The sequence below is a fragment of the Dermacentor albipictus genome, chromosome 10 (assembly GCF_038994185.2).
Source record: "Dermacentor albipictus isolate Rhodes 1998 colony chromosome 10, USDA_Dalb.pri_finalv2, whole genome shotgun sequence".
NCBI lineage: Eukaryota > Metazoa > Arthropoda > Arachnida > Ixodida > Ixodidae > Dermacentor > Dermacentor albipictus.
The window spans coordinates 55,939,372-55,965,158 of record NC_091830.1 but is presented as its reverse complement, the minus strand read 5'-3'; the positions used below and the strand labels follow the sequence as shown (position 1 = coordinate 55,965,158).

The window sequence follows — 25,787 nt, the reverse complement described above, 5'->3', positions numbered from 1 at the left end:
GCGAACGATGGCTTGTACGAGGGGAACTGAAAACGTTTTAGCATCAAGTCTACGCGAACAGAAAGCTGCGAATACTGTCAGATTCAGTTCACGTCAAACGATTTGGACCACGTCTTCTGATGGCGACGCATGCTGCTGTGCGGGTTGATCTTCACACGTGGGCGTTGCGGCAGTATTGGAAAATCTGGCGAATGGTTGAAGGACGCGTCGGCTTTTGGACTACTCGAATTGTCCGCACTTTATTGATATCATCAACTGAAGCACAGCTTTTGAGCATGAGCCGATTGAAGGCGTCGTCAGCAACGCGCTTAAGCATGTGCCCGACCTTCTCAGCTTCTGTTATGTCGTGATCGGCTTTACGACAAAGTGCCAGCACATCCTGAATGTACGAGACATAGGATTCCGGGGGGAGATTGCGCACGGGTGGCCAGTTCCTGCTTTGCGGCAATTTTAGGAGGGGCTGGTTTGCCAAACAACTCTGTCAAGTTCTTATTGCATTCATCCAAGCTGGTTAGGTCATCTTCGTGGTTTTCATATTACCCCTTTGCCGTGCCTCTTAGGTAGAACAACAGGTTAGCTAGCAAACGCGTAGGGTCCCATCTGTTGCTTCCACTCACGCGTTCGTACATAGCCACCACTCTTCAACGCCGGCGCCATCCGTCCCGCACAAAGTTCCAGGATCCTTGAGTTTCACAACCACAACCGTAGGTGACAGCGACATAGCTGGCGACTGTGACATAAGAGGCAGCATCGACGTTGCTCCCGCGTGCTCACCGTCATTCATAGTGCGGACGCTGATGCGACATCCACCCCCCTAAGCACACATCAGTCTATTGGCCATCTGAACAACGTCGTGGTGAGATCAGCAAGACATCTTGAAAACAATTATGAACGTTTACAATACATCTTCAAGACATCTTGAAGACATTTCGCCAGATCATTGTCGGATGTCTTAAAACGTCTAGTAGCCATCGTGAAGACCGCTTAGTGCACCACCAAATGAGGGATATAAGATGATCTGCTAGACGTTTCATAGCCATTTTGGAAACGGCTATGAGATGTGAAACGGCTATTTAGTGTTGCAGAGTCGTCTATCCGTGGTAGGGGGTGTACGCCCTTATTCGTGATTTTGTTCAGTCGACGATAATCGACGCAGAAACGTTGTGTTCCGTCCTTTTTCTTCACTAAGACCACAGACGATGCCTACGGGCTTTTAAACAGCAGGATGATGTCGTCGCTCAACATTTTGTCGACTGATTGTCTTATAGCTTCGGGTTCTTGCCTTGAAACTCGGGAAGGGCTCTGGCGGAGAAGTTGAATGCACTCTTCGGTTATTATGCGATGGTTTGCGACTGGTGTTTGTCGAATTCTTGATGACGTCGAAAAGCAGTCTTTGTATCGCCGAAGCAGACTTCTGAGCTATTGCTGCTTAATCTGGCTGGCTCTGGAATCTGGAAGGATGGCTCGGAAACTATGGTTGCCGGGGTAGATGCGGCAGAATCCAAAAGGACAAACGCATTGCTGGTCTCCAGAATTTCCTTGATGTATGCGATCGCCATGCCCTTGTTGATGGGCTTGAACTCCTGGCTGAAGTTTATCAGCAGCGCTTTCGTGTTTGCTCCGAGCAGTCGAGTGATCCCTCTTGCGACACAAATTTCACTGTCGAGCAGTAGATGTTGGTCGCCTTCGAGGACGCCTTCTACGTCAGAGGGTGTTTTGGTGCCGACCGAAATAACAATGCTGGAGCGAGGCGGGATGCTCACTTGATCTTCGAGCACACTGAAGGCGTGGTGACACGTGGGCTCTCCGGCGGTATAGCTTGATCTTGCGACAGCGTTATTGACTTCGACTTCAGGACGATGATTGCGCCCTGTCATTTCAGGAAGTTCATGCCGAGAATGACGTCTCGTGAACACTGTTGCAATATAACAAAGGGAGCAGGGTAAGTTCAGTCAGGAATGGTAATTCTTGCCGAGCAGATTCCAGTCGGCGTTGTGAGGTGTCCTCCAGCGGTCCGAATTGATGGGCCTTTAATGCAGTCTTAAGTTTCTTCAACTGGTGGTGATGGGTCTACTCATGACGTTGTAATCGGCTTCTGTGTCTACTAAGCCGGTGACTGCGTGGCCGTCGAGAAGCACGTAGAGGTCCGTGGTACTTTGTCTTGCGTTACAGTAATGCCTTGGCGTCGGATCACGGCTGCATCGCGTTGACCTGTGGCTGGTGCGTGGCTTGGGTAGGTGGTCTTTTGTTTGCGTATTCTCTGCTTCCAGCCTTCGTCGGGACGGCGGCGTGTCCTTATGTCGTCGAGGTAACCTCTTCATAGTCTTCGTAGGCGGCGGAGCATCTGCGTCAATTTGACGAACAGCAACCACACCTGCATCGGTTGCTGCTTTTAGTTTTCCGGATATGGGCTCATGGGTCGGCCCCGGGCTGGCCCAGTGTGTTGGCCCCGTGCTGGGTGGTGACAGGTAGCGGCCTGGTGACGGCGAACGGGATGCTTGTTGAGGTCTCCGCTTAGTAGCGGCGAGGTAGTCGGCGATGTCACGAGGGCGTTCTACTTCCCTCGGGTGCGCTGAGTTGACGGGGAAGCTTCGCAATCCCAAGTCGCGGTATAGGCATCGGCGGTACGCATGGACCGCTTCGCCCCGAGTGTTAGCAGAGCGGGCGGTGGTCGACTGCACGCCAAATGTCCATCTTCCTCGCGTAGGTGCGCAGGGCGACTGATGGGCGTGCTGGAGGTGGTGGACGACGAAATTGGGGCGTTGCAGGGCCCTGGCGCTGTCGCGGAGGGGGACAACCTGAACTCTCTCGAGTGAGGCAAGCTAAGCAGGACTCTTCGAAGAACTATCAGATATTGTTTGGGATATTATTGGCCTTAGTGAGATTACAAGACCTCGTGAGGCTTACACATTGCTGAATAACGGCTAAGTCCTCTGCTATACAGGTCTCCCGGATATGAAGCAATAGGAAGTGGGATTCCTAATCCATAAAGACATAGCGGGCAGCATTGACGAATTTTACAACATCAACGAGAGGGTAGCAGTAGTCGTAATCAAACTCAATAAAAGGTATAGATTAAAGGTAGTACAAACCTATGCTCGAACGCACAGTCACGACGATGAGGAAGTAGATGAGGAAGTAGTAGCGGACGGCAGAAGACTAGATGGAGTGACGAAATGGGACAATTTGCTTGTGCTATTTGGAGTCGCTTGGTGCAGGACAGGGGTAATTGGAGATCGCAGGGAGAGGTCTTCGTCCTGCAGTGGACATGAATGGGCTGAAGAAGAAGATTATGATTATGATGATGATGATGATGATCCTGATGAATGTGCTGTGTTTGTAAGGTATTTGTGTAGATCTTTTCTGAATTTATTGAATATGTTGCTCTCCATTTTCTACACGATCGATTGTAGTTGTTAATGTCACGAGTCGCGGTCAAGGACGACTGTCGTGCTCCGTACAAAGGTGATTTTTTAAAGCTGCAGCGGACTGGTCTATACGCTCGTACGTATTTTTAATTTCGCGAGTAGATACACGGTGTTGAGAATCCCACTAGTAGCGCCACAATTACTTAAATGCTTTCTATACATAAACCACTAAATAGCTATTCTATTTTGTGAATTGTTTGGTTGCATGTAGAGCTACTATGCTGCGCTTTCGGACATTCGATTTTTCCGCTGCGACTAACTTGTGTAATGGCTGTTGCCACTGGGAAAGCGATACGCAAAGGTGAGGAGCGCATATTTTTGCGAGAAAAAGTGGCCATATCTTCCTGTCGCCGCTTCGGACGACAGTAAAGAAATGCTGCGATATATATTCGGGCCCATGTGTATCGCGATTCGTGCAGGGAGAGCTGTTTGTCGACAAATGGTGGTGTAGCATCGATGTGGAATTATTTCACCTTACGAAAAATTATAGGTATCTCTCTTTCAAAAATCATTGATACACTGCGATATTTATACATCGAACTGTGTACAGAGCGTTACTCGCGCCCGTGTTTGAATGTATCACGTGCGTTTACACACGTGTTTGTATTTGTTATGAACCAAATTGCGTATTAAGTGTTGACTGATATTGGCCTATGTTCGTACACCTTGTAAACAGAGTTTACGTCAATTTTACGCCCGATTTATGATTTTTCCCGTGACATACGTGTAGACGACATGATAGGGTACCAATAAGTGCACGTATTCATACTAGATACAGTAATTTTTGGATATGTGACAGTCGTGTAAGCCCAGAGAAGCACCGAAACGTCTCTTTTTTAGACATATCAAAAACAATTCAGCACAGACATCTTTTATAACTTTACGCAAAACGTTCTCAAGCCGTCTTCTTACAACGTTTAAAGACGTCTTATGCAAGATGTAAAAAGAAGACATCTGAACAAGACGTCGCCTACCCGTCTTTCGCAGAACGACTTCGAGACTTACGCAAAAAGATGTTTTGTAGCCTTCAAAACAGTTGTAGGCATTTTAGTTGTTTTTGGCTGGCCCAAGATGACTTGAAGGCATCCTGTGTTAGTAGGTACTGCGCAGATCGGTGCCTACTGACATCAAATGTCAGTAGGCAATGCGGAGCTCCGTTTCCAGCCGTGGTACCTCGCACATTCCGCCAATATGTTATGGGGATGAGGGGAGTATAGAAACAGTGTATGTGCTATATATATATATATATATATATATATATATATATATATATATGTTTGTGTGTGTGTGTGTGTACATATATATTCAATATGAGTCATTGTACTTAGTATAGCTGAACACGCAGCAGCCAGCGCCTCGCGATCTTCTTCCTTTCTGTTCTTTCAGCCTTTTGTAACACTATTATCACAACCTAGAGAAGTTGGCCGTAGGTGTCCTGCTATTACCATACAGACATTTCCAGCATAAAACATGTAATTTGAGAACATTAGAGAGCCTTATTAGGTCCTCGAGGTTCTGCTTCTGCTTGCACAACAGCGGGTAACAGGAGGCGTATAAAATGGTGTGGCTGGTTCGGTGGCGTAACCTGGTGCCGTAAAGCTGAGCAAACGAACATCTGTTCTTTTTTTTTTCTCTGAAGGAATACTCAGAAAAAAACGGAAACATTCGGTTACGGAGCATCACAATGTGCTGCTACAAGCGTTGCTGCTCCCGTATGCGTCTCCGGTAAACGGCAAACAGTAAAATTTTAGCTGTTCAGCAAAAACTGTTGAACGACTGCTTTGGAACAGGCGCGAGGATTTCTTGGACAATGGCTCAAACTGCGCCACGCAAAGGCGGGCTTGCAGGTGGCATTGTTTACCTTAGCACTGAATTCACGTTTATAGACGACATGATTGAGAAGCTTGAGTCCTTGGGCACAACTCTCACCAAGAGTGTTGAGGTGATTTACGACATCGAGAATTCCCTTCTAGCCCCAGATGGTCCTGTTGCTAATAGAGGTGGTAAGTGGGATATTCATTTTTTTATAATTTGGCTATGAAAAACATCTTTTTTGCTATCTTTTTCTGACGCATAGACAGTTATTTAAAGTGTACATATTTGGGAGCAACCTGCCCTCTATATACGCATTCTTCATTCACGCTCTTCGCGTGTTTCAATATTACGCGCGAGTTTGCAAATAATTCACTGAGAAGTGTAAGCAGTCTGACGCGCCAGTAGTTAAGCTAGCTATTAAAAGCCGATGTTCTACATCTACACAACTCCACTAGTAGTTACGCTGTTGAGAAGAGGTTAAATTTTCCAGTAAGGTATTTTAAAAGCTCGTCTTATTGTCCGGCTTTGCAAATCTCATGTGCTTCTTTCGTATATGCAAGGAGCACTGTCTCTGCTAGAAGGACCTATGTCTGAAGAGCTGACAGAACATTTGTATGTCACACAAGTACATAGTAAGCATCACCATGTTGTGTTGAGCAAGTCATTCACACCGATTCCTGTGCAGGATACACTTGCCCTGGGGAGAGCTAGACATCTTTCTTGCGCTGCACCCGGTCACACACCTGGCGAGTATGCAGTGCGGCATGATGGCTGTCCTTGACGGTGCAACGTGTGCAGTTGTGCCAGCGAACATGACCCCTCTAGGAGTCATGGACGCTGTCGACAAACACAAGGTTCATGTTTTTTAGCTTCTCAAGCAAAGTTACTATCGCGTCACATTTCCTTAGTTCGCATTTAGTTTCTGCTAAAGAGGCAGTTTCTGAGCTAAAGTGTGCCCTGACAACAAATGGCACTGTCATTTGGTCCGCGACCTGGAGAATGCGAAAGGGGGATAAAAGCGGTCGGGTTAATGTTCACTCAAACTGCACTGCTTTATTCAGGTAATGAGTTCGAATTTTTTGGACCGCTTTTACCAGCTCTACAAAGTGTCATGTGTTCCAGAAAATATTCTATGCCGCTTAAGATTTTAGGATACAACATGTAAAGTGTTTTCTTAGGGAAGAAGTCTTGAGGAACTCATTTGCAGGTGAGCAGCTGAAATGAATATCATTTCTATTACTTATACTGGGATTGCTTACTTAGCCTGCTGGACTAAGTTTTCGCCTACCGTGGCAATGAATTGGCAATGACATGGAGTGTTATATTTGAACAACGCTATGACGCAGTTTAGCGGCAATGGCCAAAGGTTTATCACCTCATCTAAAGATTTTCTTATGCTCCAGACATCTAGAAAATATAAACTGCCGCGTATATCTCCCCATACCTTCTTAAATCTGCCAGCATGACCTCCGTTTAGGCTGCGAAGGTATCTAGTACTTGGATGCTCTGATACATTGACAAATATAAACATCTCAAGACATCATCGCCTCAAATAGCACAGCATGAATTTGGAAAGTTTGGCCGTCAGAACAAGCGTCACAAGATTGTGGGATTTTCTACACGAGGTCGCGCATTCAATCGACATATCGTATCCTATACTTGAACTGGAATTGATTTTCGGATGTTACGCATTTGCAGGATATCTGAACCGAAACTCACATTCGGGGCTCCGTTTCCAGTAGAGCTATAACATAAATTTATTCCAAAATTTTCTATTTCAATTCTATACTTAGCCCTCCGCGATTGATTGAAAAAGTTTTGGACCGATTTCGCTTCGTTTGTCTGTAACGCGACGTCACGAAAACAGCGACACGCCCCATTTCATTTGATAAGTGCACACTGATTATGCGAGATTGCACGAAACGAAACAAACAGGTTTGATTCGAGGCCTTTTTCGCCATTAAGCCCACTGCTGTTGGTCAAGCGTTTTTGGGCTACGGCAACTTCCCATGTCCGTCAAGCGATGTCATAAAACCACTGAAACTCACCGCTTCAAAGTGACGTCTGCGCATTAGAGACGCGTTATTATGCCGAAACAACCTGAGATATTGTCAGAACAGCCGGGGAGTATCGTGACCCAAAATGAATACAAGATTACAGGTCGATCGCTCTGGCACTGGGAAGAGGGAGCTGCCTAGGGACGTGTATTTATTTGCGTATAATAAAGCATTTTTTGTGGCCGTGTAATGTTATTGAGAACTTTCGGCACGTACACGGCATTGCTTCGCCAAATATTCTTTTCTTAGGATGCGTTTTAGTTTCAGCATCATTTTCAACCTTACATTGCATGCTGCCGCAATTATCGGCCAGCGACCACAAGCTAAGCAAGGCAAACAAAGCAATCACAGACACCGGCACCACCCTTTTCATCCAGTTATCGGCTTTCAGTGTGCTGGCTCGGCCCCATTGAAATATTCTCCACTTGAGCGTGCTCCTCGCCTCGTGTCAGCCAATTAAATAAGAAAAACTGCGTCATGCAGACAACACTATTTGCTTTGAACGACGACTACGCTTCGTTGGGCTCTAGATTCAATACTGCGGGTTACCACCCGATGCTTGCGTCAGTAGTTACGTTAATTTGACGTTAGGAGTTTGGAATGAAAACAGATTGGAATAGCTCTATGTTATAGGGCCCCAGTGCTGACGATATTGCAAAAAAAATTACTTTTCCCTCTTCTGACCATTGTTTTTCTGTTTTGCATACCAACCCAAACTTTGTCAAACCTATTAAAGCTCTTTTTGTTTCCGCACTAGAAGAACTACACAGCTTTCTCTGAGAAAAGAAATGCAAATGAGACACTGTATTAAAATACTGAAATGCAAAAGGATGTCTCAAAGTCTCGAAAATGAGTGCGAGACTTCCCATTATATCTCACATCGGAGAATTATATTGTTGGGAGGAACGATAAACCCAAAACATAACTTCAAGAAAAAGTTTATTGAATCCGGAAACAAACATACGTTATAGTATAAAACAGAAATTTAGGTAACGTGAGAAATATGGAGTAGTCGTGGGGGCTCGTCAAATAAACTATGGGTAGCCCAAACACAAACCAGAACGAGAATAGTTTTGTTCGGTAGTATGCTTACGCAATAGATATAAACCTGGCGCAGGCGACGGCAGCGCAGCTGTTCCCAGGCATACTACGAGCCCTGGTGCGCGAGATGACGACGACTGGTAGAACACTGCCCAGCATGCGAGGCATCGCCGTAGGTGGGAGCTCCTTTTCGACACTACTGGTCGAAGAATGTCGTAATGCTTTCAGTAGTCTTGAGGCCCTGGTGCAAGCGTACGGCATGACCGAAGCATGCGGCCTTATTACTTCTCGGCCTAAGAGGGAATATTTCAGCATCGACGCTGACGTCGGCTTCCCAACTCCGAATGTGGCATTAAAGGTAAGAAGCACTTCACGTCATCGTTCTTAATGGGATTAGAATTTTAAGCAAAAACGCTTTGCGTTATTGGCTTGAAAAGAAAAACGCGGCGCCAAGTCGCATTGTACCAACTTACCCACGTGACCTTCTACGAGGGTAGCGTACGTTGGTGAGGGAAACGAACGGTGCGCGCAGCAGAATCATAAGCGATTACACTCTGTGAAGGTGGCTCACCAGCAAAACTCTTTAGCAGACGACGTGGATGTGACATAATTGTTAACAAATCGCGAACTCATTGTCTTGATTGGTGGTCATTATTCCACGCGGCACCGCAATCACATTCTTTGATAATGTCAAATCAATGCGCGTACGCCACTGCGTGGTCGGTTGGGCATCGTGTTGGGGTAGTGTGGCATCGCAAGTTATATGTCGGCAACACGGCACGCGTAAACCAGTACCTTTTCGGTGCCGACACCATTCCATCTGCGGCGCCGGAACGTTGCGCCAGTGATGACAAGCCGTAGTAGCCGTTGCACAACGTACGAGGGAAGGACGTTCAGCCCGTGCAGCGAACTCTTGCTTCGCTGCCTTCATTCCAAGTTCCTTCGATTGGCAGCACTTGTTTTACGCAAACAATGCAGTGAACATGTAGAAACCCGAGCGCTTACCAGTAGGTGTTGCTGGTGAATCGCAGCTGTAGTTGCCGCAGCCCCTCGCGAACGACCCCACCCTCTTCATCTAAAGGTGGTTCTGACACCTGGTTTTCCGTCAAGAGAATGGAGGCTTCACTGTCCGTCGTTTTGGCCCGCGGCCCACCGTCGTACGAAGTGACACCTGCCGTGCAAGCTTGGAGGATAATTTCGCATTATGTTGAACAGAAGTCGCTTAAATGCAGCCGCACTTCTCTTCCGCTATTTTCATTGCAGGGTTCCACCTAAGTGGCAGCATCCATCGCGGCAAGCCATCTATTTCGTTTACTTCTCTTAAGAGAGGTGGTAGCGGGTGATAACGCTAGCTGTGACATGTTACGGCGCCCTCTGATCCGCCGAGGGCAATGAAATCCATCACCACATGGCAACGACGCCATTGGCGTGGCGAGAGAAATTGAGGAAGACAGCTGTGGTCGTTTACTCCCAATAAATTGACACGCGAACTTGTTTATCTTTTACGGGGGAGCGCTTTTCACCATCTAACAAATGTTATCGCTCGGCGCAGTGCCTGCCTGCATGTATCGGAAGTGTCTGGAATTTTACCGATGGTTCTATCCGCTGTCTGTTGTCCCCGAACATTGTGTAACCTGATTGAATATATGCTCCACGCGAATGGTGTAATACTTTCTGGAACACACGTGTGCATCAGCGATTACTCTGGACTGTTTGATAGATCACATATAAAAGCTGACGCGCTTGTCTGATTTTGCATTTTTTGGCCGGATCATGTAGGCAAACACTGAGGAGGTGTTCTGATAGCTGCCCATCGCAGCCTTTGTTGCTCTAATGTCAATATCACTTCACCTCTAGAAATATAATTGGTATTGTGCAGTTTTTCGTAGCTACAAATTATCATCGGCGTATGCTATCGACCCCCCGACGCAGATGCTTCCTTCAGTATTCACTTCCACGATGCACTGCAAAGTGTTACGACCTTATTTACTCATGCGCAACTACTCCTCTTAGGTGGCTAGCTTTCTTGATATAACACGGTCCGAACTAGCCATAACACTGTCTAAGAATAATCTCGAATGTAATTTTCTTAACACATCTCCCACCTTTTGTTTGACGCAGCTGGTATCTACTCGAACGCGAAAAAACGAACAGTGATCTAACATACTCGACCTCATCTTAACATCCCATCCCGACAGTGCTTCTTCTGTAACACATTTACCAGACCAAAGTGATCACTCAGTACTGCATGCAGAATTATGCTGACAGCAGCCTCAGTGCAAAAAGACAAACAAGAAAATAACACTTTACGATAAAGGCGGTTACAGCAGCATCAACAATACACAAAGCGAGTTTTACAGCTGGCACGTTACAGATTACCCGAAGCGCAGAGTAAACACCAACTGGACGCTTTTTAAAAATAAAATGGTCGAACTCACTGAGACTTACATACCAACTATCATCTTAATAGGGCGACCTCCGTCCCAATGGCTCAACAACACAATGAAAGGACTAAAGAATAAAAAGAAAAGATTGTTTTGTAAAGCCAAGCATTCCAATACCGCTCGTGCCTGGGAAAAACATTACTTCAGTGAAAAGAAGTTTGATTCTTTGGCCGCAACAGCTAAACGAACCTTCTACTCAACAACACTAACTGATATATTGCAAAACAATCCCAAACAATTCTGGAAATAAAATAACCATTATAACCGTAAACCATTATTATTATATGGTAACGACAATAACTGTGTTCCCGACAATAAATTATCCGAAGTATTAAACTCTGTCTTCTCTTTCGTGTTCACTTCAGAACTTAACATTGAGCTCCAAAACTGTCGTTACCCCAACAAGCCAACGATGCCAGACATGACAATTGAGGCATATGGTATCACCAAGCTAATTGATTACCTCAGTTCAACCTCCTCGGCCCGCATCGATGGAATCAATTCGAAAATTCCTAAGAACACTGCGCACATCTCTAGTGTAATTTTATGCCATATCGTTCAGCAATCATTATCATCTGGAGTGGTGCCCAAGACTAGAAAATAGGACAGTTAATTCCAGTACCAAAAAAAAATTTCCCTCATCAGTGTTCGTTCCAAACTAATAAAGCACATAACGTATTCTCATATTGTAAACTATCTAATATCTGGTAATAATTTTAATCCTAATCAACATTGTTTTCAGAAAGGCATGTCCTGCGAGTCTCAAGTAGCTCTCTTCTTTAATGACATCTGCTAACATATTGATCAAAACATACCCATAGATGCCCTCTTCTTTGATTTACAAGAGGTTTTCGACAAGGTTGCTAATGAACGGCACTTCCTAAAACTATCGCGCCTTCATCTTAACCCTCGTCTTCTCCAATGGATACGCACCTTTCTGACTAACCGACAACCATTCGTTTAACCCTAACCAATGCTCGTCTAATTTATCTCCCGTTGTCTCTGGCGCGCCACAAGGTACAGTCTGGTGTTGTACATACGTACAACACCAGAAACATATGAAACGAATCACTGCGGCCCTATTCCTTGATGGTAAAGGTGCGTACGACAATGTAGATCATGATGCAATTCTGGACGCCATAGAAGCTGTAGGGATTGGTGGACGCATCTTTCGCTGGATATACAACTATTTGAATGGAAGATCTTTTTTTATTTTGACTGAAGACGGACCAACACCATCTAGCTATACCAGTCGTGGTGTACCGCAAGGCGGAGTACTCAGCCCTACCCTTTTCAACCTGGTGCTCATTGGTCTCGCTGATTCGTTACCGCAAACCGTACAGATATCCGTATATGCAGACGACATTTGCATATGGGCTTCAGGCGTGACACGTGTACAAGTCCACGCACAACTTCAGAAAGCCTCAACGGCCGTGTCAAAATACCTAGGAAGACAAGGCCTGGAGCTTTCCGCTGAGAAATGTGCACTCGTTGCTTTTACTCGCAAATCGATGGCCCCGTATGCTTTGCGGATTAATGACCAAATTATACGATATAGACGAACGCACGGATTACTTGGCGTCATCATTGATAGAGACTTGTCTTGGAGCCCTCACATCTCATACATGACAAAGCGTTTGGCCGACATTGTTGACCTTCTTGCGTTACTAGGCGGGAAGTCCTGGAGCGCAAGAGTACCGTCAATGTTGCAACTATATAAAGCACTGTTTTTGGGCTTCCTGCGGTACAGCTTACCTGTAATAGGAAATACTTGCACTACGAATATTCGCAAACTCCAGAGCGTGCAAGCCGAACCACTCAGGACTTGTCTCGGTCTTCCCAAAACAACGTCATCGATTGCGACAGTGGCCATAGCCAGAGACGCTCCTTTGACAGTATACATTGATACAGATGTCCTGAGAGCGCACATCCGACACCTGACTCGAATTCCCTCAGACCATCTTGCTTGCTTGCCAGCAAAAAGGCCATTTTCAACTTTTCCTAAAACTATTGTAAGACATCAGTCGTACTTTCCATCAGAATTTACGCCCACTGCACGATTGTCAGATCCATTGTGGTGTCGGCACCGGCCGCAAGTTCAACTGACAATTCCAGGAATCAGAAAGAAAGCTGGATCGCCATTGCAAGCTTTGAAACAAGCAACTTTGGAGCACATTCACAACGTGCACAGATTCCGGCAACATGTATACACAGATGGTTCAGTAAAACTCAACAGCTCTGCTGCTCACACTCCCACTCTTACACTTTCCTTGTCAACATCCTCAATCATTTGTTCTAACTCGTCTGCATTGTTGCTGAATAGAACAATGTCATCGGCAAACCGAAGTTTGTTGAGGTATTCACCGTCCATCTTTACTTCTAAGCCTTCCAATTTCAATAGCTTGAATAATTCTTCCAAGCACGCAGTGAACAGCATTGGAATGATTCCGTCTCTCTGTCTGACCCCTTTCTTTACAGGTGTCTTCCTGCTTTCCGTGTGTAGAATTAAGGTGGCTGTGCAACCTCTGTACTTATTTTCCAAGGGAGATACGTAAGCGTTCTGTACTCCTTGATTACTTAATGCCTCTATGATTTCTGGTATCTCTGTTGCGTCAAATGCATGTTCGTAATCTATGAAAGCTATATAGAGAGACTTATTGTACTCTTAGGAATTCCGATAACCTGATTAATGACATGGATATGATCTATTGTAGAGTATCCTTTCCTGAAGCCAGCCTACTCTCTTAGTTGGCTAAAGTCCAATGTTGCCCTTATTCTGCTGGCTATTTTTTTGTAAATATTTTACATAATACTGGTAGTAAGCTAATAGGCCTATAATTTTTCCGTTCTTTACTGTCGCCACTTTTGAGGATTAGTATAATGTTTGCATCCTTCCCGTTTTCTGGGACCCTTGCTGTCAACAGACGCTTTCCTAGCATTATGTGTCCTCCATATTTAATTAAATCGACTGTTATTCTATCCTACCGTTTTTCCCATTTGATGCCTTGGAAGGCACTTCGGACCTCATCTCTAGCTATAGGAGGAATTTATGTATACTGCGCGTGTTCATTATTGTTTCGAATAGACTATTCCTGAGTCTGTTGGGTGCTGTACAGGTCAGTTCTTCCACTGCTGCTATTACACCTTCGAGATTCCTGATGGTGTTACCCTGCTTTTTTTCAGTGCATACATCTTGGTTTGTTGTATGCCATGTTTCCTTCACACTGATTTCAGGCTGCGTCCATTTTTTACAGCTTCTTCTGTCTTTCTGCCGGTATAATTTCTAATATTGCTATTTTCACTTTGTTGATCAGTTTTAGCAGTTGCGCGAATGCTATCTTATTTCTTGAGCTGGACGCTTTCATTCTTAGTCATTTCTTTATTAGGCCCTTTGTTAGTCGGGAGAGCGTGCCTACAGGTTGCCTTGATGCCTTGCTTCCTACATCACTTGCTGCCTCCGAAGCAAGCCTTGTTACGGTTTCATTCATTACTTCTATGTCATCAACATCATCTCTCTGTTCTAAGGCTGCGTATTTGTTTGCAAGTACCAGCCTAAACCTGTCTAGTTTAACCTTACTGCCTCTAAGTTTACCTGTTTCATCTCGACCGAGTTTACTCTTTCTCTGTTCAAATTCAGAGGAATCGTGACCCTCACTAACCTATGAATACTGCAATTTATCCAACCTATCTGCTCTACATCCTCGACTGTGCTGGGATCGGCAGAAAGTATGAAATCAATTTCATTTCTTGTTTCACCATTAGGGCTTTTCACGGACCATTTTCGGTTGGTACGTTTCCTGAAAAAGGTGTTCTATATTCTCAACTTGTTCCTTTCTGCGAATTCTACCAACATCCCTCTTCTAGCCTTTCTAGAATTGACACCGTAGTTGTCAACCACGTGTTCAACCACCTGACTTTTCCTCACTTTTGCATTGAAATCCCCCATTACAAATGTGCACTGCGCTTGCACTTTTCTTATCGCTAAGTCAGCATCTTCATAAAACTGATCTACTTCCTCATCGTCATGGCTGGACGTCGGAGCGTAGGGTTGTACCAACTTTAATCTATACCTCTTATTGAGTTTGATTACGACTACTGCTACCCTCTCGTTGATACTGTAGAATTCGCCAATGTTTCCCGCTATGTCCTTAGCATTAGGAATTTTACCGAGTATTGCTTCTTATCCGGGAGACTCTATAGCAGAGGACGTTGCCGTTATTCAGCAATGTGTAAGCCTAACCAGTTTGTCTTATCTAAGCCTAACGTCTGATAATTCTTCACAGTACTGCTAAGCTAGCCTCACTCCAGAGGGTTCGGGTCTTAAACACTGCAAGGGTAAGTTTCCATTGGTGGCCTGTCCGGCGGCCTCCGCACCTAGACGGCCTCTTATTAAACCAACATCCACCAATGAGGAGTAGGCAGTGGGAGGCATAGCTTGCAGAGGAGTGACGGGAGAGTGAACTGGCTTTTCTGGACCAAGCCCAGTGAGCCTCGCGTGCCAGTGGGGCCCTGGAATCGGGGCCCCAACCATCGTACCTGATTTCATATATATTCAATAAAGTTTTTACTCACTCACTCAAATAGTGCCGACAGATACGACGGTGAGCGCAGTATCGCGGAGCGCCCCAACGTATGTAGCGACGGTGTACGCATGCGCACAGACCATGTGCTCTAGTCCGAGCATCGTGTGCTAGGCTATTCCGCAAAGCTCCGCATAGCCCGTGCTGCTGTTTCTGTGCTTCGCCAATTCCACAAAAATGCGCGCTCGTCCTGCTGCGTTCGTGGAAAAAAATGTCTACGATAGCTCGTAACCAGTGCGGGTTAGGCCGGTTCCGTTGCCTCAGCGCAGCAGCTAATGCTTAGGCACCGGGACGCTCCCCGTGTGTGCACTTATCCCAACCACCTTAGGAGCCCTCTGTGAGAGGGAGCTGGTCGTTGTGCCGGTTGACGCTCCCGTGCGCTTAACAAAATCTTGAATAACTATAAATAACACATTCAGGTATATTCTCAGGCCCGTGATCGCAGAGCGTATCTGCACCTTCAGTTTCTTTAATTATCTACCATTAATGCTTCATCACAAAATTTTTATTCGTAGCATCAAACTTGAAACCGAAGCATAGGGACGTTCGACATGTTTAAACTTCGAATTACTCTGTGCTTTTTGCGAAATAAATGTTTATGTTTCCCTTTCTAACCTTCAAATCGTTCTGCCGCATGCAAAACCACTAGCTTAAGTAGCACAAGAAAATGCTGATCGTAAGTTCAGTCTGATAGACTTAGAATGCTGCTTTTTGCGAACGAAATATTGAAGGAATGGATAAAGCTACGTTTTTGCCTGTATTCGCCAATAAGCCCTCCCCCTAAAAAAATATTGATTACAGTTGTTCACGAGATGTGCAGGACATCGTCGTCTCTCGACCTCTCTCTGCGTCGTATCCGCTTGCGCCATATTTTCGTGCAAGTGCTCATTGCAAGTGTACCTTTCAACGAATTTGTCTGGAGGTAACATTCTTGCAAAGCCTCGGGCTTTACCTTTGTACAATCTTGTGTTTATGTCTTTTTTAAACAGAAGGAACGAAAAGTAGTTCATCCCATCTTGGGTAGGTCAGGGGCACATTGCGGCAGACCATAACGAACACGAGAACTGTAGGCAGGAAACACTTGTTTAGAGCTGCATGGCTTATTCAACTTCATGCCTGCCATAATCAGGCAGCAGGTACTTTTTCACTAATCTTTATATTTGTGATAAATTTGTCGATGAAACCTAACTTTGTTATATTGCCTTGCGACAACGTAATAATTTGAGGTTGATTTCTACTGCTAACAATTTTTTTTCGGTCAATGTTAAGGTAGTGGATGTGCTCACGGGTGAGAAACTCGGGCTCCACCAGACAGGTGAAGTGTGCTATCGCACAGAGTCGATGATGAGGGGATACTACAAACGACCCAAAGAAACCGCCGATACCATCGACAAGGATGGTTGGAGCAAGTCGGGTAAGATTCAGTGTTTCACTTGTTGGGATCTGAAGGCTAACTTTATCGGTGTTTATCTCCGTTTAGTGACAGCATTTCGCAGATTTGTACTTCAATTCAACTTTCCAGTTTTCTTTTGCGATAACGAAAGTAATATTGGTGATTAATGGCCTCTGCGGTAAATTCAGCACAAAGCAAGCACTATATCTTTCGTACTAAAGTAGGACGTGCTATATTTTTACGTATTGAAGTTCTATAAAGTGCAGGCAATCCGTGGGTGAAGACAGTGTACTATATAGTTCTCATATATTTCGGAAGCGCAAGGAAAGAAACGAGGCTGACTGCGTCTGCAAATTTTGCTCGCGCTAAATGACATGTTCACAGTCTCTATGTATACGCGACAAAAGTTATTTAGAGAAGGGAAAAAAATACTTTTTCGTCCTCAGTGAAAAACAGTTGACCGTTTGCAAACGAATGAAGCGCAGAAAACACTTTAGTTGCAATTTCAGAATCATAAGTCACAGGTATTGCTGCACTGAAGCAAAAAAAAAAAAGATAGCAGGTGGCAGTACCCAAGGCCAGGCATTGTCCGTTCTTGCTAGAAGAAATAAGGTTACACTTACTTTGTCGTAAAAGTCGTAGTGAAATGCGCTACTGAACCCCAAGAAAAGACGACGCACTTGTAAAGGTGTCGTGTGTTCTTTCCATCATTTCTTATTGTAGATCAGCAGCGCATTTCGCTACAACAGGCTCTGCTGTACTCAGACAAACCTGAAAACCGTAGGCCAAGGGAGGCTAAGGCTCCGCCAAAGTGCAGGCGGAGCCTTAGTGGTACAAGTTGCCTACTAGGTTAAACACAGCCCACGTCCTGTTACCCGAGTAGGCTATATATATGTATATATATATATATATGTATATTTATATGTATGTATGTATGTATATATATATATATATATATATATATATATATATATATATATATATATATATGTATGTATATTCCGGCGGCGCCGGTCAGTGACGGAATGTACTGGACGGACGAGCCAGTTCGCTGCAGTTCTTTGCAGCGCAGCGGTGCATCGGCCAATGTAGCGTTGAAGGAACTTCTCACAGAGGCCTCGAGTGCAGACTGGATTCCGAAGCACGACTTGGCCTCCAGGGTGAAAACGGGGGTCACGGAGGTCACATTTTTGAATAATTTCTCGGTGAAAATCAATTAGGTGGGGAATCACAATCATATTTCTAGTGGCTTTCCAGCCTGTAAAGGGTGCCCACTCCGACCATGGTACATTTTAAAAAATGGAATAAGGCTGATGATGACTGGTGACGAAGCGCCCATTTCTTCTTAAAGCCACCCCGAAAAGAGTGAACTATGTATATATATATATATATATATATATATATATATTCGCCCCCAACTCAATTATGAAATCACTGCTTTATCGAATGCAACTGAGTGGCTGGATTGCCCTCCATTTTCTTGAATTAGTGGGCGCCCTGAATGAGTACGACTGCAATTTTTTACGCTGTATTCGCTTCGAGATCGGCCGTAATTTTCGTTAGACAGATAGCCGGAAAGCAAACAAGGTACCCATGCAAAGTTAGCTAGTCGCGTTAAAAGGTTCAAAATTAAGGGCAACCGTGAAACTAGAAGGACGATGACAACCTCGCTCAGCGGGTTAAAAGACGTGCTTGGTTCGTACATTAAAATGCCCCTGAATTCGTTAGTCAACTATGTTTACATAATGCGACCTTCATGGAAACTATCCGTACGTGCCCTGGCACCACCTCGCCCCGGCTGGTTGCACATTCCTGTTGAGCCACTCTTGATACTTGAGACAATGCGCCGTTTTTTTTCAATTTTTGCAACTTCCGTCATCATTCCAAGTATAAATAAAATCACCACTGTCTTTCGCACTGCTTCTCGCGATAATGAAGTGATGTGACTTCGTATGCTGCAACCAATTCAGCTAAAACACGAAGTTCTTTACAATACCGCCCGGCGTGGTGAAAAGCCGAAGGAAACAATCGTCAGTGAACGGTCATCAATGCAGGGGTCAGCGCCCCTCAAATGTGAGTGAATATATGCCCTCTAGATCACCTTGTCTAGTCTCTCAATGATGCGAATTCCAGGCCCACCCTTTGCCCACCTCAGACGCTTCTTGGTCTTGAAAGCTCACGCACTACACATTGTGGGTAACAAGTCTCTTGTTGCTGAGGGCCGAGTGGCAGTCGTCTCTGTGAAGGAAACAATCGGGAAATTCGGCCTTTTGTAGAGTGCATCATTTTGCCGGTGTCAGCGAGGTGTTTGTTTGTAGAAGACGCTACCAATAATTCGTATTATCAACTTTTTGAAATAAGCTTTTCTCATTCTCTTACTTGGCGATTGCTGTGGTTTGTTAATCATTTTGTGGACGAACTCGTGCACACACTCTTTTTACCATTTGCATCAGTAAAGTAACGTTTTCTTGTAGCAGCTGGCAAAGTTCATCATGCCTTTTTGAGAGAAGCTGCTCCTGCATTACTGACATGTCACTAACTATAGCTACTTTGTATGATAACCAATGTTTTTGTTAATTCTGCTGCGGACTGTTGTCATTCCGGCATCGCATGTGGTAGTGGTGGCGTAGTGAATTAGGATGGTCGCCAAGCTCGTCGACTAAAATGATTTACCAAAAATAAATTTGCCATTTGGCTCCGCTAAGCTCACGACAGTGATCGCGCAGGTGACGCCGGTTACTACGACGAAGACGGCCGGCTCTACATCGTAGAGCGCCTCAAGCAGATGATCAAATGCTTGGACTGCACCGTGATTCCCACCGAACTGGAAGAGCTTCTTCTCCGTCAATATGCGTCCGATATCGCCGAGGTGTCAGTAGTGGGACTGCCGCATCCCGAATACGGAGAGGCACCCGCCGCTGCAGTGGTGCTCACAGACGAGGGCCACATGAAAGACTCGGAGCTGCTCGCCGAAAAGATTAAAGCAACAATAGCGGGCAAGTTACGCATCAGTCATAGGGGTTGTTCTTGTTTAGCAAAGAAGCTGGCCACAGTGGCTAGTGGATACTCCATTCGAATAGGTTCTCATACGAATAGTTTCGAAAGACGCATTTACTATTCTAAATATGGCACGGTTTGCAATTTGTATTCGGAGCGTGTTTTAAATGCGCAGCTGCTCATCAGTTACGCTGTTTTTTGGATGGTGCTTTCTAGGTCGCCAAGCGTGCTTTCGAAACGCCTGTACCGGTGTTCATGTCTAGTCAGAAGCACGCGGCAATGCGCATGGGGATGAAAACGCTCGTCTGTTTTCGATATTGAGTTTCGCCCTACTACAGTAGTATTTAGCGGCAAAGCTCTAAGATATATTGCAGTGAAGCGTATCCACAAAGCAGTGAAGCTTACCAAAAGTTTAAAGGGGGTAGTGTCACGTGGTCATCGATTATGCTCAATCCAACACCATCAGCGGAAGCACCCACACTATACTATCATCTAATGAATCTTGCACGACCCGGAGTACGGTACAGTTATTAACATCTCTACAAATTATTCCAAAACAGTACTTGCCAATGCGAGACACTAGTGTTTGTGTGTGTGCGATGCAGGTCGATACGGTACAGGGGACATGGGGTAAAACGAGGGTAAGCGCGCTTTTTTTCTGTGTCCACATTCCCGTTTCGACCTGCATGAAACAGTGTGATGAAAACCAACTAGCCTGAACCGTTGTCATGCTGTATGTCCAGTGGGTAGCTCTTAGTGCTGTCTGGTGGAAATTTGAGGGCGTCACAGCTCCGTCAACATGTCGAGCAGCTATTCTTTCTTCCTGAGAACATTAAATAAAAGCAGTTGTGATACTTCCGAGCAAGAGTGCCCGACATACAAGATAATTATGTATAGCACTAATTATAACTAACCTGTACATTTTTTTAAAACTTTACATGAACGCACCGTGCCCTGAACTTGCTTGTTTGGCGCATGCCTTATTGGTGAAAAAATTGCGTTCTTGAAAAAGCCTGTAGTTTTAAATTTTGTGTTCGAAACTTCTTCGATCAATAAGCATTTCAATTTCATTATTCAAAGCTCCTTCAAAATTGATTTCTAGGTATTCTTGCGCCCTTACCAGTGGTGCTAGGCGTGTGCGGCGTATTATGGTAATAGAGTAAGGGTAGACACGACCGATATGTGACGAGTGCTGCTCCACTCGGTTACACTCCGCAAGGTATACTTTCCTGTGACCAGACGTCTGGCGCTACAGGCGCAATCTGCTATAACCACTCGTTCGATGTCAAATCACGTGTTGCGTGAATACAAATTGAAGCCTTCTCTGGTGCAACTCAATCAGATTACGAGGACATGAGAAGACTTAGTTAACGGTTGCTTCAGCGCAGTTGTGTTTACACAGGCCATGGTGGCACAACAGCTATGGTGTTGTACAGAAGGAGCCCCAGGTCGCCTGTTCGATTACGGGCCGCTGCGGCAGAGTTCAGTTGGCACTGAGTTCGACATCACTAGTGCACCTCGCCTTAGGTGCAGGGCGGAGAATCAAAAACGTGTTCGAAAGTAGTCACATAGAATGTGAGGCATTAGAGAGTCTTTCCACCCACTTCACAACTTCAGGTAGTAAAACTTAATCATGCAATCAATTCTGCTGAGGGAATAATGGCTAGTGTCCATTTCAGGCGTTGCTGACTCGTGTGATATGGATACCGATGCATACCGCGCCATCTGCAAAAAATTCCACTTGGGATTCATTTTAAATACGAACGCTTACTTCGGGCATACAGTATGACTTCGCAAACTGCATAAAAACTTGAGAAGACATATTTTTTTGTTCTTGTTGGGCCTATAGACGCGCTTATACACTTAGCTGTCGTGCAGTAAGGCATCGTGGTTTATGATAACTTTGTTTTGCTATCTCTTATGCCTACAATTTTAAACTTTATCGCTCGTGACACGTTGGCTAGCTGCCTTTCAATTTTGTTATCATCAATGTTTCATACCCATGGTTTAGTACTTTTAGTAGTTCAGCAACCCTTCATAAATTGGAAGCTCTTTCTAATGCAGTCATGGGCCAGATTTTATCTCCTTATATGAAGTATCTGCGCGCTTAGCTCATAGGAGCAATACGCGTAGGCTGGATTTTTAGCGGATTACTAATGACAAGTACAAATTGACTGCATTCTCGAGCAGAATATACATTCTCCAAACTGATCGTTACCATAGCATTCATGTAGATCCTAGATGTTCACACCCTCCACTGCCATCACAGCGAGTAAATTTTTGACGGAACGAAATCAGGTACACGTTAGCTGTGAGAAATCAGCCTCTCCTAGGCAGGAAATGCCTTGACGAATGCAGACATGGCATGAGGTCATTAGTCTGGCAGTAGAGTAGGCGGAAATATATTTCAGGAAAAAGGTGCGTTAAACGCTGACCTCTACTCCTCCCCCGTCACCGCTCTTTTTCTTTCAGTCTCTACATGCCTTTGAGGCCCCAAATAATTCTGCTGATTTAAACGTTAATGTCACCACATTCTTTGCAGGTTCATAATGATAAAATTCGCATAGCTGCTGAATATAATAACAATCATCAGTTCTTTATTTGTACTTATCAAGTTTACAGAATGTTGACTTCTCGCGAGCACTTACAACACAAAAATTAGATAAGATGAGATCATTTATTCCATGTCTAGTAGATTTGAAAATTACTAATCCAATAAAATTTAAATCATTTCTGACGCAATGTAATCTGAAAAACGATAAAAAAGGCAAACCCACTGGAGACAGTGACAAACTCACATCGTTCAAAAATACTAAACAGTTTCCCTTCTCACTGATATATTTTAAACATTTTGCCAATTTTATTCAATCCTGCAGCTGAATTCCAAACGGAAGAGTTTCAAGATTGATGCAACATATGTTAAATATCCTTCATTGCATCAATCTTTTCGCTGCTGATGCACAATCTTGGCCCGTGAAATTCTAAGCACAACGTCCTAAAATGTTACACACACACAGATACACGGACATACACACACACACACATATATATATATATATATATATATATATATATATATATATATATATATATATATATATATATATATATATATATACTCAGTGCTTTTTTCTACTCTGCTTCCTCTTCGTTGCACCAGCCAATTTTCTGATTCCTCAGGTGTCCGCCATCGATAATGCGGCGCAAGCGACATTCTTGCTTACGACAAACAAATCTAGTGTTTTTTTTCCTAATCTAACGCGAGCTACCAGAATGCGTGGTACCCCGCATCTTTACCCCATTTGTTCTTGGTGCGATGGCGAAGACCTTTTCTGCGTTGGCAGGAGCGAGCATATCACCACATAACTCCCCCCCCCCCCCCCCCGACACACACAGACAGTGTTTTCGCATTCAACTTATTCCTTTCATCCATTTCACTCTCTCTGAGCCTGCCTCCTGAAACATTCTGTTTCGGGGTAAAGGTTGAAGGAGGGGGCCATCCTAAAATTTTGGGGCAGGGGATGTTTGCTCCACCCTTGGCTACGCTAGTTCAGTCTGCATATTACGCCGTAAGCGGCGCACCGATGTTATTTCCATAATATCCCAGCTAAATTAGCTGGCAAGGCAGTTGAAATTAGCATGAATAGGGCGCATCATGACGCCCCTTCTTATTTTCGAGCAGCTGAATTGTAAGCAAAAAATTTGCCAACTGCTATTCTTCTTTACTTGCAGGTAGCTATGCTTTACACAAGCACCTACACGGCGGTGTCTTCTTTGTGGATTCACTACCAAAGACGGACACCGGAAAAGTCACCAGAGCCACTCTGGCTTGCTCTCTCGCGCGACTCTAGTGACAACATGACAATCTGCCTGATGCTGACTTGTCCGACATGTGCGCTCGACATTTTCTTTGGTGACGGGATTTTGCAATAAAGTATGGAACAAGTCTAAACACTTGTCGGCTCACTTGGTAAAAGCTCTCGGAGAGAAAATCCAACCAGTCTGTCCTCGTTCCGCTTCCTTCTGTCAAGGTTCACTGCTAATCTGTCAAGACGAAAGTGCTAGCTCTAGGAAGACCTGATACAGGCTAATATAGCAGTAGTCTTCGGAAAAGCCACATGATGGCGTCTTTTGATGATGAGACTCATGGTGATGAATCTCATGATGATACTTTTTTAACCGAAAGAATGGTGGTTTGTCCGAAGGGTAACACACTTAACTTTATGGTCATGACGAATTATTGCACATGATACCAAGCTCTAATTGCAGGAGCGATGCTAAAAGGCGTACCTAAAAACAGTTTATTGATGTGAAAGCGCCAAACATTGAACGAAATACCTTTGAACAAAAAAAAAACGGCATCTGTCATCTGTACGAGCGAAACGGCACCTAATTTCACCATTGGCTGCGACGCCTCTTCACGACCGCGACTCGCCGCAGCAGAGCAGGCGAAAGGGAACACCTCCTGCAAAGATAAGGCGCCAGGTGTTGTACGACAGTAGTGCGAATCGCTTTGACGCCATGCCATATTCGCTCTCGCAAGCCTGTGTTATCCCCACGTCCCTTGACCGGACAAGATCTTGCCTGCCTTCTAACTGTTCCTTGGTAACGCCGAATGAAAACGCACCAAGCATCTCAACGCACTTGCTTGCCGGCGAGGAGTTGATAACTCGAAGGACACTCAGTGGAGTTCGACTAGACATTAATTCTTTCGCATCAAATGTCACAAGAAGGGATCAGGCGTCCTGAAATTTCACATTCTGGTCACCTGGAGGACTGATAACTATCTGACAAGAAATGTTAACCTTGGTAGCTTTGAAACTCTATTTATTCTATTTTTCGGGTGATCTGTAGCACCTGTGATCATGCGGGCGTCAGCTCTCGGATAACCAAGCACCCTTCACACACCCATAAAAGGTGCAGTGCTGTGACCATAGTATGGTAAGTCCTCGAATAAGCCTAGACCTGAGGAGAGAACGGGAAAAACTGGAACATATGAAGCCGATGAGTGAGTTAGCGTAAGAGAGAGAATAGAGGAATTGCGGATCAAGCTACAGAACAGGTATTCGGCTTTAACTCGGGAAGAGGACATTAGTGTTGAAGCAATGAACGACAATCTTATTGGCATCATTAAAGAGCGTACAATAGAAGTCGGTGGTAAATTCGTCAGACAAGATACCGATAAGCTATCGCAAGAGACGAAGGATCTGATTAAGAAACGCCATTATGTGAAACTGTAACCCTACAGCTAGAATAGAAGAGATCTTTCCAAGTTACCCAACAGCGGAAGATAGTTGACATGAGGCAGTTTAATGTGGATATAATTTAGCATGGTTTCAGGAACCGAGGAAGCATAAAAACACTAACGAAGAAACTAGGAATACGCCAGAATCAGATGTATGCGCTAAGAGAAAGCCGGCAGTATCATTACTAATATAGATAAGATAGTTCAAGTAGCTGAGGAGTTATATATAGATTTATGCAGTACCAGTGGCAGTCATGGCGATAATGGAAGAGGGAATAGCCTAAAGCAGTTTGACATCCCACAGTTAACGCGGGAAGAAGTAAAGAAAGCCTTGGGAGTTCTGCAAAGGGGAAGGAATCTGGAGAGGATGAGGGAGGCAGATTTGTTGACGGATGGAGGGCAAATTGTTCTAGGAAAACTGGCCACCCTGTATATGCAGTGCCTCATGACGTGGAGTGTTCAGGAATCTTGGTAGAACGCTAACATAATCTTGATCCACAAGAAATGGGACGCCAAAGACTTGAAAAGTTATAGACCGATCAGCTTACTATCCGTTGCCTACAAAGTCTTTACTAAGGTAGTCGCAAATAGAATGAGGAAAACCATAGACTCCTGCCAACCAAAGGTGCCGGCAGGATTTCGTAAAGGCTACTCAACAATATACCATATCCACACTATCAATCATATTCACACTATCAATCATTGATTACAACAAAGCGTTTGATTCATTCGAATCCTCAGCAGTAATGCAGGCATTACGGAATCGGGGTTTAGACGAGCTGTATGT

At 44.7% G+C, this 25,787-nt stretch overlaps 1 protein-coding gene across 2 annotated transcripts in view; it reads left to right on the top strand.

The window, feature by feature from the left end:
- Positions 1 to 23,688, top strand: part of LOC135917065 (uncharacterized) — a 52,606-nt gene extending 28,918 nt beyond the window's left edge. For both annotated transcript variants that reach the window (XM_065450557.2, XM_070527233.1), the window contains exons 6-10: positions 5,929 to 6,097; positions 8,418 to 8,699; positions 16,635 to 16,779; positions 19,485 to 19,754; positions 23,488 to 23,688. In XM_065450557.2, coding sequence (XP_065306629.1) covers positions 5,929 to 6,097; positions 8,418 to 8,699; positions 16,635 to 16,779; positions 19,485 to 19,754; positions 23,488 to 23,606 — 985 coding nt within the window. In that variant the 3' untranslated portion in view covers positions 23,607 to 23,688. The remainder of the gene's footprint in view (positions 1 to 5,928; positions 6,098 to 8,417; positions 8,700 to 16,634; positions 16,780 to 19,484; positions 19,755 to 23,487) is intronic.
- Positions 23,689 to 25,787: the final 2,099 nt, after the last annotated feature.